General features: G+C 47.4%; 2 protein-coding genes across 2 annotated transcripts; one reads left to right on the top strand and one right to left on the bottom strand.

The window, feature by feature from the left end:
• Positions 1-788: 788 nt before the first annotated feature.
• On the top strand, positions 789-4,632 carry LOC117430484 (vitronectin-like). Its single transcript, XM_034050546.3, has 8 exons — positions 789-962; positions 1,173-1,292; positions 1,494-1,820; positions 2,088-2,227; positions 2,497-2,653; positions 3,119-3,259; positions 3,677-4,075; positions 4,261-4,632. Exons 1-8 carry the CDS (start codon positions 905-907, stop codon positions 4,380-4,382), a joined length of 1,464 nt encoding a protein of 487 aa, XP_033906437.3. The 5' UTR covers positions 789-904; the 3' UTR covers positions 4,383-4,632.
• LOC117963273 (kinesin-like protein KIF12) lies at positions 4,613-13,382 on the bottom strand. The gene is made up of 20 exons (XM_059000905.1): positions 13,294-13,382; positions 12,726-12,794; positions 12,336-12,414; positions 12,074-12,195; positions 11,874-11,949; positions 11,570-11,704; positions 11,068-11,203; positions 10,887-10,978; positions 10,157-10,307; positions 9,508-9,626; positions 9,195-9,299; positions 8,781-8,919; positions 8,483-8,603; positions 6,787-6,894; positions 6,585-6,699; positions 6,274-6,345; positions 6,064-6,201; positions 5,558-5,718; positions 5,174-5,355; positions 4,613-4,893 (listed from the first exon to the last, which is right to left on the bottom strand). Exons 1-20 carry the CDS (start codon positions 13,311-13,313, stop codon positions 4,757-4,759), a joined length of 2,277 nt encoding a protein of 758 aa, XP_058856888.1. The 5' UTR covers positions 13,314-13,382; the 3' UTR covers positions 4,613-4,756.
• Positions 13,383-16,260: the final 2,878 nt, after the last annotated feature.

The raw sequence follows: 16,260 nt of genomic DNA, 5'->3' as shown, positions 1-16,260 counted from the left end.
ACAAAACTCACAAAGGTCCTGCTTTGTGCAGAATTACACACAGAATTACCCACTCTGCACCCGTCGATAATAAACGTCCTGGTACGAGGTCAGGGTGGACAAGCAAGGCCGAACTGCCAAAGGTTTGTTTGTGCTCAGATAGTCAGGAACTGCGTTTCAATAAATCAGTAATGATAACGCAATAAAGCTACCCAAAACTGACTGCCTATAGTTGTGTAGCCAAGAAACAAACGGACCGGTTATTAGACAGGGCAAAATAACGCGATAGCATCGTTATAAACGAAGAGAGGGACGTGCTACTCTATTGGGTCCTAATGCTATAAAGTAACTAAAACGGACACAGTTGTGACCAGGGTTCTGGTCGACACCTGACTGTGTGTGGTTCCTACAGTGCCAACAATAACTCCTCTCTCCATCTCTCCTTCTATCCCCTCTCTCTCATCTCTCTCCCTCTCTCCTATCCCCTCTCTCTCATCTCTCTCTCATCTCTCTCCCTCTCTCCTTCTATCCCCTCTCTCTCTCATCTCTCATCTCTCCCTCTCTCCTATCCCCTCTCTCTCATCTCTCTCTCTCTCTCCTATCCCTCTTTCTCTCTTTCTCTCTCTCCCTCTCTCTCTCTCTCTTTCTCTCCCTCTCTCGTTCTCTCTGTCTCTCTCTCTCTCGCTCGTTCTCTCTCTCTCTCTCTCTCTCTCTCTCTCTCTCTCTCTCTCTCTCTCTCTCTCTCTCTCTCTCTCTCTCTCTCTCTCGTTCTCCCTTCTGGTTAATATGATCGATTTCTGGATCCTTAACTCTAAGGCTAAGTCAACACGTGAAGGTGAACGACCCGTTTGGCCGCTCGATCGTCTGAACGGAGCTGCACGACCCAAACCCTCTCAGTTACACGCTCTGCTCCCGAAGAGACGCCATGAAGTTGGGGGTGATCCTCATACTGTCCGCGCTCACCGCCGCTCTGGCTGTGGAAGGTAAGTGAGAACCGCTCTGACTCGGCGCCTTGATACTTGAACCCCCTGCGATGGGTGGAACTGATTTGACTTGGAAACCATTGCATTTTACAGAAGCAAATGCCTTGAAGTCTTAAAGCTGTTAGAAATAGCGAAGGGCAGACTTACATTATCTATCTGGAAGCAATACACAGGTAAATCGTGCTTCCGTGCGTTTTTCTTTCCTTGCAGATTCATGCGTTGGCCGCTGTGAGATCGGGTTCGACTCAAAGAAGAAGTGCCAGTGCGACTCCATGTGCAAGTATTACCAAAGTTGCTGCGTGGACTATGACACGGCGTGCCGCAGTAAAGGTACGGAGTTTGTGTTCAGTGCTGCTCAGTTCTAGAGCGCCCATGTAGTGTAAATTAGTACAGTAGTGGTTTAATAAGACATGTGGTTGGTACTCAAAGAGAGGCACAGCCACCAAAGAGCGTGAGGACTGTGGGAGCGCTCACCTTCATTTGATACAGAAATGTAAATGACAAAGTAAACGCTCTTCTGTTTTGTGCCAGTGTCCCGCGGAGATCTGTTTGACGTGCCAGAAGACGAATACGACTACAGTGCCAACGAGACCGAAACTGTAGAGAGCGTCCCGCCGGAAACACAGAACCAAGGGGCTTCGCTCCTCAGACCCAACGCTGTCAGACCCAGAGTAGAGACTACCACAGCAAACACTGAATATGAGCGGGTTACCGAGCAGCCTGAGCTGGGAAGAGTTACAGAACCCAACCCCACCGAGCACACTCGTCCTCTGCAGCCTGAACCAGCGGAGCTGTGCAGCGGAGACCCCTTTGACGCTTTCACACAGGTGAAGAACGGCTCTATGTACGCTTTCCGAGGTAAGAGGGGAGATTTCCTATTGGACCTCAGCACCACAACGGGTGAATCTTCTAGTGCATGATAAAGCAATATATTTATTAAGTGTCCAAAACTACTTTTTTCCAGCTATTTAAAACGTCTGATTATACACATCTTTTGGAATGGCTCAACATGGTATGCAAAGGCAATCTTCCAGTCAGACCTATAGACCACGTGATCATGCATACTGTAAATAATTAACCCAACTCACCCTCTTCATCGTTTCCCCTTCCTACTCCGACTCTCAGGGCAACATTTCTACGAGCTGGACGACAAGGAGGTGAAGCCGGGATACCCAAAACTCATCAAGGACGTCTGGGGGGTGGAGGGTCCCATCGATACCGCCTTCACCCGCATAAACTGCCAGGGAAAAACCTACATCTTCAAGGTACTTTCAAACCTGACCTTGGACAGCGATTATTGGTTCAGAAGACCAATGTTTTGGCTATTGACTTAACTGACCTAATTGTGACACAGACATTAGCTAAAATGGTAGCACCTACACTGGTATGAGACTGCCATTGTCAGATTTTAAAATACACCAATAGAATTTAAATGAACGCCCTCTTGCTAGATGGTATAGAGCACAAGCATGTTACACGCACACTGCTCCCTTGTGCTCCCAGCGCAGTCTGACACCGTGTCTCTCTGTGCCAGGGTAAGGAGTATTGGCGGTTTGAGGACGGCGTCCTGGACCCTGACTATCCCCGGGATATCTCCGAAGGGTTTAGCGGCATCCCAGACAACGTCGACGCGGCGTTCGCCCTCCCGGCAGCCAACTACCGAGGCAAAGAAAAGGTCTACTTCTTCAAAGGTGCAGCCCGCCTTGATATAAACAGCTCGCTCTTTCTGCTTCATTTCACAGGATCAGTGTGTAAATCCCCACAGTGGCTTCTCTGCTATACACGGAAATCGAATCGTTTGTGTTATTTTGCAAAGTACAATAAAAAAAAAACCTGTGTTTCCAACTTAATCAGCAGCATGTAGAAATCTCAGAATAGAATACATAAGACATGCTTCTGTTTGTTAATGCGGACTGAACGAGAATGAGCTTCTAAACAAATCCCTTCATATTATGATGGAAACAATTCTACATCTTCGGGAGATGATATGCAAAAGATAATTCTCCCAAACTCCCAAATTCTCCCAGACTTTAAAATGATACTTCTGTTTAAAAGGGCAAAGTTCTATCAGTCATGGATTAGAAACGTTACTATGATGCCCGTCAGGTTTTTAGACAGTATGTGTTGTGTATCATGGGACGGTCCCCTCTCCCCAGGCTCCCAGTATTACCAGTACGAGTTTCGCAAGCAGCCCACTCAGCAGGAGTGTTCGGAGATGGAGCCCTCGACTCTGTTCAGCCGCTACACTGCCCTGCAGTACGACACCTGGGAAGATATCTTCAGCTTTCTCTTCAAAGGTGGGACCTCACACACAACCTGCTTCGTACCCTAAAGCCTGGGGGTGACTATGAGGCTATCCAGAAATAACGACTGGAACTCTCTTCCACTCTCTTCCTCTGCTGTCCTCCCACACTATATCCCCTCACTCCTCTACGGGCTGCCCCATCTCCCTCCCCTCTCCCTCCTCTCTCTCCCCCTCCCCATCTCCCTTCCCTCTCCCTCCTCTCTCTCCCACTTCCCCATTTATCTCTCCTCTCTCCCTCCTCTCCACCCCTCCCCCATCTCCCTCCCCCACCCTCCTCTCTCCCCCTCCCCATCTCCCTCCTCTCTCTCCACTCCCCCATCTCCCCCCCCCTCTCCCTCCTCTCTCTCCCCCTCCCCCATCTCCCTCCTCTCTCTTCCCACTCCCCCATCTCCCTCCTCTCTCTCCCCAGGTTCAGATTCTTTCTCCAGCCCTGGCCCTCGCTTGATCAGCAGGGACTGGAAGGGGCTCCCTGGCCCGGTGGACGCGGTGATGGCTGCACGTCTCTACGTGGCTCCCAAGACCCAGACTGCCAGCTCTAAGAAAAACTCCAAAGCCAGCAGGAAGCGTTCATACAAGCGCCGTCGAGGGAGGAAACAGAAGCACAGGCAGGATCGCTCCGTGTTCTGGGACCTCCAGGACCTGGGCGAGAACAGTGACCGCAGGCAACAGCAGCGTCAGTGGCAGGGGTACGACTATGGCAGACCGGACTACGACAGACAGAGTTATCTAGAATTCATGGGTTCAGACGAGGACTACGACATGCTCCACAAGTGCCAGCCCATTCAGAGCATCTACTTTTTCATTAAAGGTATGTCTTGGGTAGTGCTGGCAGGGTCCAGCCCCTTGTTAGGGCTCTTAGTGGAGTGCACTGCAAGTCAGAAGCTGATTGGTTAATGACTAAAATACTGGGGGTTTAGCTCCCCTATAAGAAAAGAGAATCATTAACCATGTCAGGAACCAGGTCTCAATGATAATATTCTTGTTTTCTTTAAGATAAATATTACCGTGTGAATCTTCAGACCAAGAGGGTGGATATTGTATCGCCCCCGTACCCAAGATCCATCGCCAAATACTGGCTGGGCTGCCCAGAGAAAGGAGGAGCAGAGAGGAAGTGAAAACCATTATTATAATTCGCAGTGTATTATCAAACTCTGTGAATCTGGTACTTAATTGTGTGGAAGTAAGGCGTGATGATTATATGCCAATCAAGATATGCAAGGTGAATTGTGTTACTTCTGCTTTCCTGTATAACTTCCATACGCTGGGTGACGAGGTCCACTTTAGCAGGGCTTGCACACTGGTAAACGCTTGCTGCAGTCTGTCAATTTGTGAAGCAGCTGTAATAAAAATGATCACTTTGCTGTAGTGTGGATAACTGTGTCTTTATTTTGAGAATTCCAATTTACAAGGCGTAAAATCAATTGGGAGTCCCTACAAAAAAAAAAAAGGGAAAACAGAGACAGTCGGGAGGCCCGGTACAGGCCTGCTCTCAGGACGGGTGTTTGGTCCTGTCAGGCTGCCGTCTCTCTGCGTTGCCATGGCGCTCGTGCTCTCTGGTCATGTGACGAGGGTGTTCCTTCTTGACCTGTGCTCTGAGCTCCTCCTGTCTGGGTAGGGAAGGCTCCGCTGTGGGGGAAAGGTAAAGCCCTTATAAAATACGTAAATCATTTCTATTAATGATTGAAACAAGCCAAATACTGCACACTGGTCCCTTTTAACACACTGTAACTACAAAAGCATGCTGACTGCAGTTTGATTCTGGGTAGACAGCAACAGTGCTGGTATGTGAAAAGATTCATCTAAAAGGGATTGCATTTTTACTGCAGTGCAGTTCTGTTTAATGCAGGCACGCTGTCCACACTCCTGCCCTCTCCAGTACTGGATGTAAGCTGCTGCTGCCCCATACCTTTCACCCTGCCGCGCCTGGGCTGTAGCACTGCCGTCTCCAGGTGAGGGGGGCTGGGGAGCGGAGGGGCTGAGGGCAGCACCCTGTCCTGTGATCTCTGGGGAGGGGTGCTGCCTGGCTGGGTGCGAGTCTCCTTCATGAGCTGAAAGCGGTTTGCGTAGCTGCCACTCGTTGCCTGGCTCCTTAGCAGAGGGGTACAGAAAAGAACACTGTCATCACAATGCGCCGTGACCCATCCCTTAGACAAAAGAGTAGTGCAGTGCAGTATGACTGGGTTTTAGTCCCTGTTTAACACTGTATTTATTTATTTATTTGTTTTGCACATTTCTTCAGCACTGAAGGTTTCACTACACAAGTGATCAAAGAATTGAAGTAAGCGCTTACTTTTTCCTCCGGGGCAGGATGGGGTCCACACTCTTCTGTTGATTCAATGCAGGCTGGGGCTGCTGCAAGCTGCCCTGGGGATCAGGAGGGTGCTTTGCTTTGTTTTCGTGGATGAAGAATTCAATTGGTGGCAGTTCGACCTGGAGCAAGAGACCAGAAGACTGATCCCGCAGGACAAACACAAAACAAGACAGCAGGAATAGCAGAGAGGGGCACTGTGTATTTACTGCTGTGATCCAGCAGGTGGCGCCAATACACTTATACTTGTGATTGTGATGTTTTCGTAATCTTTACTTAAAAGGTATAGTATACACCATGCACACATTTTTACATATTTAAGATCTTGCATCTTACATTAAGTTATCAAGGTTACCTAAAAAATCATATGGCAATCTCATTATTAATTTCTGTTATAGGTTCCTGAACTATGCATTTATAACATTCTACTGCTGGAAGTAGGGGCGCGCCTGTTGCTCTATTCAGTGACTACAATCTCCTATACACACCTGTCTGTGCTGGTCGGTCAGGCTAGCCCCTCCCCTGGGCGGGTCTAGTTGATCATGTGGGAGGGGAATCAGAGGGGCGGGGTCTTCCACAGACACAAAGGGGCGGGGCCTGGCGTACCATTCCGCGGGGTATAAGGCCTGTGTCCAACAGGAAAGCATTGATAGAATGGAATCCTTCACCCTAATCAAATTGTAGCTGTAAGGCAGTACCTGTAAAGAGCTGTCAGAGGCACAGCCATGGCAGTGATGGCCAGGGTGACAGGGATAGACTGCAACCTGCTTCTGAAAGACACATAGATCCTATTTGAAAGTTAACAGTAGTTGTGCAGCTTGCCATGCTTTTCCTTCTATTTGCAATTGTGTTACCATGGTTGCACGTGCTTAACTACACTTAACTACACCTCCACACAGCTTACGGTGATGGACAGATATATTTCTTGGTATAACTTAGCAGTTCCATTGCTGGACCAAAGTCTGGTACCATAAGAGATGGGGTCAGCCAAACTTCTAATCCAACTTACATGTCTGTGCAGAGGGGAGGAGAAGTGGGGGCACTGGCCACTGCTGCAGCTGCTCATGCTCTCAGTGGAGTGGCCTGATTGGGTGCTGCTGGTCAGTGGGGAGGAAGAGATCACCCTGCAGAGGGAAAGAAAAGCCTGAGGAAGAGCTCCCACAATACCGTGCTTGTACCGCGGGGCACTGCAGGAATCTCATCTCTCCTACCTCTCGAGGTCCTCCAGTTTGCGCATCAGCCTCCCGTTCTCCTGCGACAGCATCTTCCTTGTCTGTCTGGAGCTCTCCAGACTGCTGAGCAGAGCGCTCCTCTCCTGCCTGTGCAGAGACACGTAGCGGGTTACAGCATCATCATCAACGTCATTATCATCATCATGATCATCACCATAATCATCATTATCATCACCATCACCATCGTCATCGTCATCATCACCATAATCATCATCATCATCATCATCATCACCATCATCATCATCACCGTCATCGTCATCATCATCATCATCACCATCGTCATCTCAGGAGAGTGGTGTAGTATTAGGATGGGTAGCTGGATCATTAAGACAAGCCCCCTCGTGTTCTCAGGAGAGTGGTGTAGTATTAGGATGGGTAGCTGGATCATTAAGACAAGCCCCCTCATGTTCTCAGGAGAGTGGTGTAGTATTAGGATGGGTAGCTGGATCATTAAGACAAGCCCCCTCATGTTCTCAGGAGAGTGGTGTAGTATTAGGATGGGTAGCTGGATCATTAAGACAAGCCCCCTCATGTTCTCAGGAGAATGGTGTAGTATTAGGATGGGTAGCTGGATCATTAAGACAAGCCCCCTCATGTTCTCAGGAGAGTGGTGTAGTATTAGGATGGGTAGCTGGATCATTAAGACAAGCCCCCTCATGTTCTCAGGAGAGTGGTGTAGTATTAGGATGGGTAGCTGGATCATTAAGACAAGCCCCCTCATGTTCTCAGGAGAGTGGTGTAGTATTAGGATGGGTAGCTGGATCATTAAGACAAGCCCCCTCGTGTTCTCAGGAGAGTGGTGTAGTATTAGGATGGGTAGCTGGATCATTAAGACAAGCCCCCTCGTGTTCTCAGGAGAGTGGTGTAGTATTAGGATGGGTAGCGGGATCATTAAGACAAGCCCCCTCGTGTTCTCAGGAGAGTGGTGTAGTATTAGGATGGGTAGCTGGATCATTAAGACAAGCCCCCTCATGTTCTCAGGAGAGTGGTGTAGTATTAGGATGGGTAGCTGGATCATTAAGACAAGCCCCCTCATGTTCTCAGGAGAGTGGTGTAGTATTAGGATGGGTAGCTGGATCATTAAGACAAGCCCCCTCATGTTCTCAGGAGAGTGGTGTAGTATTAGGATGGGTAGCTGGATCATTAAGACAAGCCCCCTCATGTTCTCAGGAGAGTGGTGTAGTATCAGGATGGGTAGCTGGATCATTAAGACAAGCCCCCTCCTGTTCTCAGGAGAGTGGTGTAGTATTAGGATGGGTAGCTGGATCATTAAGACAAGCCCCCTCGTGTTCTCAGGAGAGTGGTGTAGTATTAGGATGGGTAGCTGGATCATTAAGACAAGCCCCCCTCGTGTTCTCAGGAGAGTGGTGTAGTATTAGGATGGGTAGCTGGATCATTAAGACAAGCCCCCTCGTGTTCTCAGGAGAGTGGTGTAGTATTAGGATGGGTAGCTGGATCATTAAGACAAGCCCCCTCATGTTCTCAGGAGAGTGGTGTAGTATTAGGATGGGTAGCTGGATCATTAAGACAAGCCCCCTCATGTTCTCAGGAGAGTGGTGTAGTATTAGGATGGGTAGCTGGATCATTAAGACAAGCCCCCTCATGTTCTCAGGAGAGTGGTGTAGTATTAGGATGGGTAGCTGGATCATTAAGACAAGCCCCCTCATGTTCTCACCTCAGGGCGTCGTTCTCCCTCATGAACTCCTGCAGCAGGTCGTACAGGCTGTGCTTGGGGAAGGGAGGGACTTTCTTCAGGGGCTCGGCCGGCTCCACTCCCCCGTGCTCGCTGCTGCAGGCTGGGGAGGGGGATCAGAGTGTTACCCTCAACAGAACCAGAAAACAACAAAACCGTTCATCAACAGATCCTACTTATTTACTCAAAACTCACCTGCGACAGGGAATTTAGTTTCAGATATAAACAGTAAAGAGCATTGCAGGCAACGACACAGTAAAGAACAACAACAAAGACCTACTGCTGCCACTTTCTCCGTTTTCCGGCCAGTGCTTCCTGCTGACCACAGGAAGTTGAAGCCGTTGCCGTAGAAACAGGTTCTCCATCCGCAGGAACTTGATTTCTCTCTCCAGGCTGATCACCCGCCTCTCTTTCGAGTCCTGGGATGACAGCAAAGAATCCTGGGAAACTGAGGAGAGCCCTGTGCAAGACTCTCTCAGCAGTGAAGGATGTTAAAGAACGTCAGCACAGTGAAATAATTCAGTCAATACATTCTTGGCAAAAATGTATTTGGTGCCCACATAACTTTGATATATCCTGTTGTGCTTCCTGAGGTCAATTGCATCATCAGTAAAGTCTGTCAGGGTTTAGTTATTGACATGATTAAAAGTAATTTATATTAGGTGTTTTCTTCGCTATCTTTGAGGTTCCTTACCCGTTTAGCCACGGGTCTGTTCTTGATCCTTTTGGCCCTGCTGGCGTACCGTAGCGTGTTCATGGTCTCCTGCAGGTTCATGGTTGCCGGGGAGATGCAGGCAATCTGGCCACAAAAAGGCGGGATATCAATATAGCTGACCGGCCGCTTCACTAGCAGTAACAATATGGAATGTATTTTTTTCATTTTTCGGACACGTTTTATACAAATTAATTTGTATTTGACAAAAAAAGAGTATATTAACATACATTTCAGGACTGGTACAACATTACTTTGAACTCCAGCCAATGGCAATGCTGATAGTCCAGCTTACCATGAGCGTGACCCCGGACCCTCCCAGCGAATCAGCTAGCAGCTTGGTGAGCTTGCTGTCCCGGTACGGGATGTGCCCCTCCCTTTTGCGGGGGTCCACGAGGGCCGAGATGCAGTTCCCTGTGCAAGGAGAGATGGGAAGCACAAGCTATAGCGAATAGCAATACATCTGGCGTGCGATTTTCAATGTAAAATGCTTAACGGAATCACTGGTTAATAGAATCATCTGCTTAGTAAAATTACAAATTGGGTTCCCCGTCCCTTTGATGTTGTCATTGTCTTCCTTCAAGCAGTGCACCTTGATATCCCAAAAGATATGGGCTATCAGAACAAATGCAGTGCATTGAGACAGGACAGGATCAGACTTAGGATCTGACAATACAATACAGCAGTATGTTTTCTGTTATTTCATGCTTGAATGACTATGTTAGAAAAACCAAGGAGTACAAATTTGATCACATTAATTAATGATGATCTACCTTATAAATGACAACACTTTTTTTTATGCAGTGATAACCTATACCGTGGCGGATCTGCCTCTGTTTAATGTGTTGCCTATGTTTATTTGAAAGCCATTAAGAAGGCAGATTGTGTGTTGAGTTCTTTAAGCTGCAGTGTAACGGTGGTGGCTCTGGGGTTCTTGCACCCACCCAAGGTGAGGAGGCTGCGGTTGATGTTGCCCGCCTCCTCCATCAGCTCCCCAGAGGAGCCCGTCTCCTTCACCCGCTCACTCCCGGCCAGGTCCACCATGCACAGCTTGCCGTGTCTGGCCAGATACCCCCCTCTTCCATCAGGGTGAGCCTGCCGGTGCAAAGCAAACAGACTCAGACGGCACTGATAAACTGTGTGTCTAGGGTTAGCAGATTTCCATTCCATTCAAATGCTGCTCGGAAACAAAGGGAACGCGAGTTTATCTGCAAACTAGGAACTTCATGGAATGAACATTCTATTCTGACATAAGCATGACATCATCCACAGAATTCTTGAAAATTCTTGAAAACTTTTGTGTATATCCAAAAAAATTCTTAATTTTTATTTCTATCTATATAGATCTATATCTATGTATATCTGTCTATCTCTCTAGATAGAGAGATAGATAGATAGATAGATAGATAGATAGATAGATGTTGCGTATCTGCTGTTTGCGCTGTGAGGTTCTATGCTTGTTCAATCTCCCTCTCTCCCTCTCTCTCTCTCTCTCTCTCTCTCTCTCTCTCTCTCTATATATATATATATATATATATATATATATATATATATATATATATATATAGATATATAGATATATAGATAGATAGATAGATAGATAGATAGATAGATAGATAGATAGATAGATAGATAGATAGATAGCTGTGAGGTTCTATGCTTGTTCTGTCTCACCGCCTCGCTCTCGATGTACACGGTGAAGATGGAGTGGCTGCGGCTTGACTGCTGATTCTGGGAGTGAGAGGAGGTCTGTCTGCTCCCTATACCTGAGGGAGAGGAGGGAGGAGGGGAGAGGGTGAGGAAGACAGGCAGGCAGAGAGACAGGCAGAGAGACAGACAGGCAGGCAGGCCTTACCTCCCTCCAGCAGTGCCATGACGCCGTCCAGGCTCTCGAACTCCACGTTGGACAGGTTCTCCACGTAGAAGCCGGTGTTTTTGGTCCAGCGGACGGTCAGCGAGTCGGTCAGGCCAGGGTTCAAGAGGTCACGTACCTGGAGAGGCAGGGAGAGAGAGCGAGAGGGAGGGAGGGAGGGAGAGAGGGGGTGAGTGCAGAACACAGCAACACAACTGGAGCCCCAGAGCACACTGCCCCAGTGAAAAAGCACCGATCAAAAAGATATTATCAAGAGAACGTCCCTGGCTAGCAGCGTAAGGAATACTGCACCACAAACTTCCAATCCAAGCAGCTTCCTCTGTACCTCTCAGGGTGTCAGAACAGGGTTGCATGCAGCTTCACAATATAGCATCAATTAACCCCTCTTACAGAACACAGGGCTTTCACTGACTCAGCTTAGGCACCCATACCCAGCTCAGATCAAGACCAGCTTAGCCCGCTTTACTGGTGATCAGCCAAGTACCTGCTCATTGTAGATCTCCAGGTAAGAGGCGCTGAGCACGAAGTCACCCTCCTTAGCCTGCACCCGGTCCAGGAGATAGGCGAACGATCTCTGCATCAGGCCGTAGAAACTGCGCTCCCTCAGACCGTCCGAGAACTGGAGGACAAAATGGACAAGGCTGGTGTGTAGCAGCAGTGGAATAACACCCAGATCATGGAATAATGTAATGGGTAGTGGTTCCCAACAGGTGGTGCTGTGGAGCCACACAGAGGTGTCAGAGTGGATAAACCAGCCCGGATAGGGGTCAGGTTGAGAAGCTGCTCACCAGGGAGTGTGGACCCGTTATTGTGTAAGTCTTTCCAGATCCTGTCTGTCCGAAACCAAAGACTGTGCAGGAGAACCTGCAAGGGAAAGAAATGAATACTAATAACCCTGATATTAATAATAAGCGCTTCCCTGGCAGACCTAGCTCTTTTTAATATTTGGTCCGGGTTCGAGACCGTGTTTTCGGACAGCCAGCTTTACCCATCAGCGGCGAGGTCGATGAGCCTCTTCACCCCGCACTGCTCGAAGATCTCGTGCTGCGAACTCCCGGCTTCGAAAACCGCGTCAAAGGTGAAGGCCCGGTCCTGCACGCCATTGTTCACCTGCAAGGAAAAAACAAACTGGCTTACCTGTAAAACAAATTCAGTGCTCTGAAGAACACCAGCTTCCCCTCCAAAAGGGATAACTTAAACACAAAAAAATGTGTTTGACGTGTTTCAAGGACGAAGCCAGCCTCACTCACCAGTATGGTCCCCTGGCCAGGGCAGTACAGCACTCCCTGGTCCCCTTGACTGCGCTCCGTGCTGTTAAGAGGTCTCACCCTGACACACATACACACACACAGGGGAGACAGACATTATACAGCAAGGCTCCTGTTGTTGGAAGCGTCATACTTAACGCTGCATTCCATTCCTCTTCAAGTTATTGATTAAACAAATTACTACCTCAAGAATACAGCTTTTATTTTTTGGACTTCCTTTTTTTTTGCAAAGGCATAACAAAGTGCAGTGGAGCATAACAAGGGTGAAACATTGAGGTACAATACATTAAAAAATAAAATACAAAGTTGTATGCTACGGTACAGCGGTAAATGCAAAGTATAAGCAGCTGCAAAAGTGTTCTACGTGCTTACCTGACAGCTACGAGGACACTGGACTCACCTCCCGCATCCCCTCTCACATCCCCGCTCTCCAGCGGCTCTCTGGAACAGACGCACACAGCGGTTTGTATTGAGATTTTACAATTAGTCAGCTGCAGAGGGGGGAGAGCTACACAATTGCTCACTTCAGAAAATTCATTTTTTTCAGTGGTAGAAAACATATGTAAAAAAAGCCTGTTAAACAATTTTCTGAGCTGAAACAGCACTTTACTACCAGCAAACAGAACTAGTATATTACCACGGTTTCAAATACGTTGTCCTCAGGTCTTGATGAAGTTCAGTTAAGATCAGACCGCCACACCAAGTGCCTTAGCTTTCTCTTTGTTTAAATGCCTCATTCACATAACCTAGAGATTATTTTTGAAATTGTATTTCTATTACTATACTATAAAGTTATATTATATCCAGTTTCCTGGACAGCACACCCATGTCCGAGGGACTATTTGAACCCCTGTAGATATTACTGTACTAGCCCTCAGCTGCAGCCCGCCACAGAAATAAACACAGAAATAAGAGATGACAGCCACCTCATGTCCATTACCCAGAGGAGAAGAGAAACATCAGTTTTCAGTCTTGAAAAATGTGCTGTATGACTCCCAGGCAGCTCAAACGCTCAGTACCACATCCTTTGCTGTGTGCCCCCTCTCTCCCTCTCTCTCTCTCTCTCTATAACTCTCTCTCTCTCTATAACTCTCTCTCCCGCTCTCTCCTGAGTTAGCCCTACCTGCTGCACAGCACCTCAGTGACACAACAATCACTCAGAACTCTGGGAAGGCTGGAAGTTAACTCTTTAACTGCCAGGCAGCTGACAGCATGCATATCTTATTTAATAGAAAAGGTAAAAGCAGTTAAAGAGTTAGACATTAAAATATTTCTCCGCTGACCGTTTCCTGCTCCCGCAGGTTCCAGACGGCTGGACGTAGCCTTGAGCTGCCAAACCCCCAGCCCCTGGTCACTCATTAACCACCCTGTTGCTTGGCCTCTTTGCTGGGCACTGCCAGGCGCTTTGAAATGGATGCAGGAATGCGATGCTATGAATAGTACACTGATTATTCAGGGTAATTAATAACCTGCCCACAGACAAAAGAAGTCTTCTTTTTGATGTTAATTCATGTATTATTTAACAATGTATCCGTGAACATTGGATCAGCTTTAAAGAAAGATCTAAACAGCATCTATGCAAAAACTGTGAAATAGCAGTTTTAAGTGCAACTAACTTCATTTGGTACCTCTTTACAGCTCGTGCAAGGACTTCAGCTCAATAACTAATAATGTGACCCTGCCTGGCATTGGTTTAGTTCCCATTAACAGGACCTCTACCTCATGTCAGATTGGGTCAGCGTTTGTCCTGATCACAGCATAAACTGGAAGACACCTCAAGGGATATTATTATTAAGCTCATTAACACTTCTTGCAATTTGTGCAGAGAGATAGGCAGAGGATCGGGATGAGAAATGCGCCGTTCAAGTTCATCCCACACATGCTCGACTGGATTGAGATCCTGGGATGGTGGTTGCCATGGAAGATGCGCCTCAAGCAATTAGAACTCAGTCCTGACACAGTGGATGGGTGCGTTGAGAAGTAGCTATAAGCTAGCCATCAGAGTACAAGCACAGAACACTTGGGTAGACACGTAACTGTGCTTGAGTAAACTTCAGCCTTCCAGAGTACTCAAGATCCAGGGAATCCCAGGAGAACATGTCCCACACCAGGGCCGATGCCAAATCCAATCCTAGTAATCTATCCTGGCAGCGAATTAAAAACAAATACAAAACTGTGAGTTATTTCCTTCTCAGTCTGGTATTGCAATCCTGTGCTTTGGGCTGGTAGGTCATAAAAAGTGATTGAAATCCCAAGTCCTTTGTGCATTGTTTATTAAAATAGCTATTGTGAAACGTTATTGACGAATTTATTAAAGCAAGACCTAACGCAGAAGGAATTTGGCCGGTATTGTATTTTTTGTTATTATACACAATTGAATCACATGCGTTTTTTAGAGGGTTGAATTGAATTGTGAATTTCTAGTTAAATAAAGTACTCAATACATGCTAAACCCTGCATGCTTGCTATCTGAATCTTATCTGTCATCGATTTCATTGAAGACCTACATATAAAGCACTAAACTGGCCTTTTGTGCCTCCCAAAGGTAACATTGAAAAGGAGAGGAGAAGGTGCATGTAGTTAGAATGCCCCCAGATTGTGGAACTCATTGCTCTTTTCTATTAGAGACGCCACGACTACTACTGAACTACTGAACTACCAGGCAGATGTGTGTGGGGCACAAATGAACAACAACATAGAGAGGAAGTGGAAAAGAGGCGCAAGACGGTGATAAACACCCCTCAGGAAACTCAGATCTGCCGAAGGGAAACTCCTGTGAGCTCCACACGGACGCATCCTGAGGTTTAACTGCTGGACGGGCGGGGGACACAGTTCAAAGTGTCTTCCCAGTCATTCAGATCTAACCTCTAGGCCACACTGCCTCCCTGACCCCTAGCCCCCAATGCGGCCGATCCCCTCAGCTCTAACTAGGGTAACCATGTGACCCCATGTGCACTAGGACAGTGTGGGACAGTGCAGGCTTTTCAACTCACACCCCAATGCATTCTGGTATTACCTGTCTCAGGTACCTTTCACAGCAAGACTACACTTACCAGAATGCATTGCGGTGCGAGTTGAAAAGCTTGAACTGTCCCAAACTGTCCCTGTGTACTTGGAGTCACATGGTAACCATAGTTCTAACCACTAACCCAACCGTGTCCTAACCTCTCAGCTCTAACCACTAACCCAACCGTGTCCAGCCCCTCAACTCAAACCACTGGCTCCAAACCAACCAACTCCCCAGTAATATTATTGAAGCTGACACCCTGGGATCATTCAAGAAGCTGCTTGATGAGATTCTGGGATCAATAAGCTACTAACAACCAAACGGGCAAGATGGGCCGAATGGCCTCCTCTCGTTTGTGTTCATATGTTCTGAAATGTTTAATTAACTAGATTTTAAAGCAGTTCTCTGCTTTTTTACACTCTTGTAACCAGTAGAAAGCCCTTCCAGGAATTGGCCATGCCTGCACTAGGCTATACTCGGTTCCTTGGCTATTTGTAGCGCTCTGAAAGGTGAGGTTTTTATTCCTGTAATCACTGCTGAGTCAGGAGGGAGGAAACAAGAGAACAAACCCAGAGAGGAAACAGGCGGGGGCCTGATGTGGCAGATAAGCATCCTGAACAGGCCTTCAAATATCACAAAGCCAGCGTCCACACAAAACTGACAACCTCCAACACTGAGCCCTGTGTGTGTGTGTGCGTGTGCGTGTGCCCTTATAATAGAGTCCCAACACAGTGCAATAAAGCTTAGTGAAAGCATTGTAAAGCCTAGAGAGAAATGGTAAAGCATATTAATAAACAGACAAACTATGGTGAGTGTGGTGGATTTTGTGAGACTTTTAGGTCAGGTTACATAAAGGAGTGTGTTTTTTTTGTATGTGAAAGAAACAAGAAACTGTTCATT

The sequence above is a fragment of the Acipenser ruthenus genome, chromosome 26, assembly GCF_902713425.1.
Source record: "Acipenser ruthenus chromosome 26, fAciRut3.2 maternal haplotype, whole genome shotgun sequence".
In the NCBI taxonomy this organism is placed as follows: Eukaryota; Metazoa; Chordata; class Actinopteri; order Acipenseriformes; family Acipenseridae; genus Acipenser; species Acipenser ruthenus.
Note: the sequence above shows the minus strand (reverse complement) of the source record. Positions and strands in the feature narration are given on the sequence as shown.

What these genes read in the sequence shown, in the direction of transcription:
- LOC117430484 (XM_034050546.3), top strand. Translation starts at nt 905, where the DNA reads ATGAAGTTGGGGGTGATCCTCATACTGTCCGCGCTCACCGCCGCTCTG. An exon ending in GAAAAACCTACATCTTCAAG is followed by an intron (nt 2,228 to 2,496) that starts GTACTTTCAAAC and finishes TCTCTGTGCCAG; the next exon opens with GGTAAGGAGTATTGGCGGTT. An exon ending in AAAGGTCTACTTCTTCAAAG is followed by an intron (nt 2,654 to 3,118) that starts GTGCAGCCCGCC and finishes CCCTCTCCCCAG; the next exon opens with GCTCCCAGTATTACCAGTAC.
- LOC117963273 (XM_059000905.1), bottom strand. Translation starts at nt 13,313, where the DNA reads ATGTTTCTCTTCTCCTCTGG. An exon ending in TAACGGGTCCACACTCCCTG is followed by an intron (nt 11,705 to 11,873) that starts GTGAGCAGCTTC and finishes TTTGTCCTCCAG; the next exon opens with TTCTCGGACGGTCTGAGGGA. An exon ending in AAACGGAGAAAGTGGCAGCA is followed by an intron (nt 8,604 to 8,780) that starts GTAGGTCTTTGT and finishes CCCCCTCCCCAG; the next exon opens with CCTGCAGCAGCGAGCACGGG.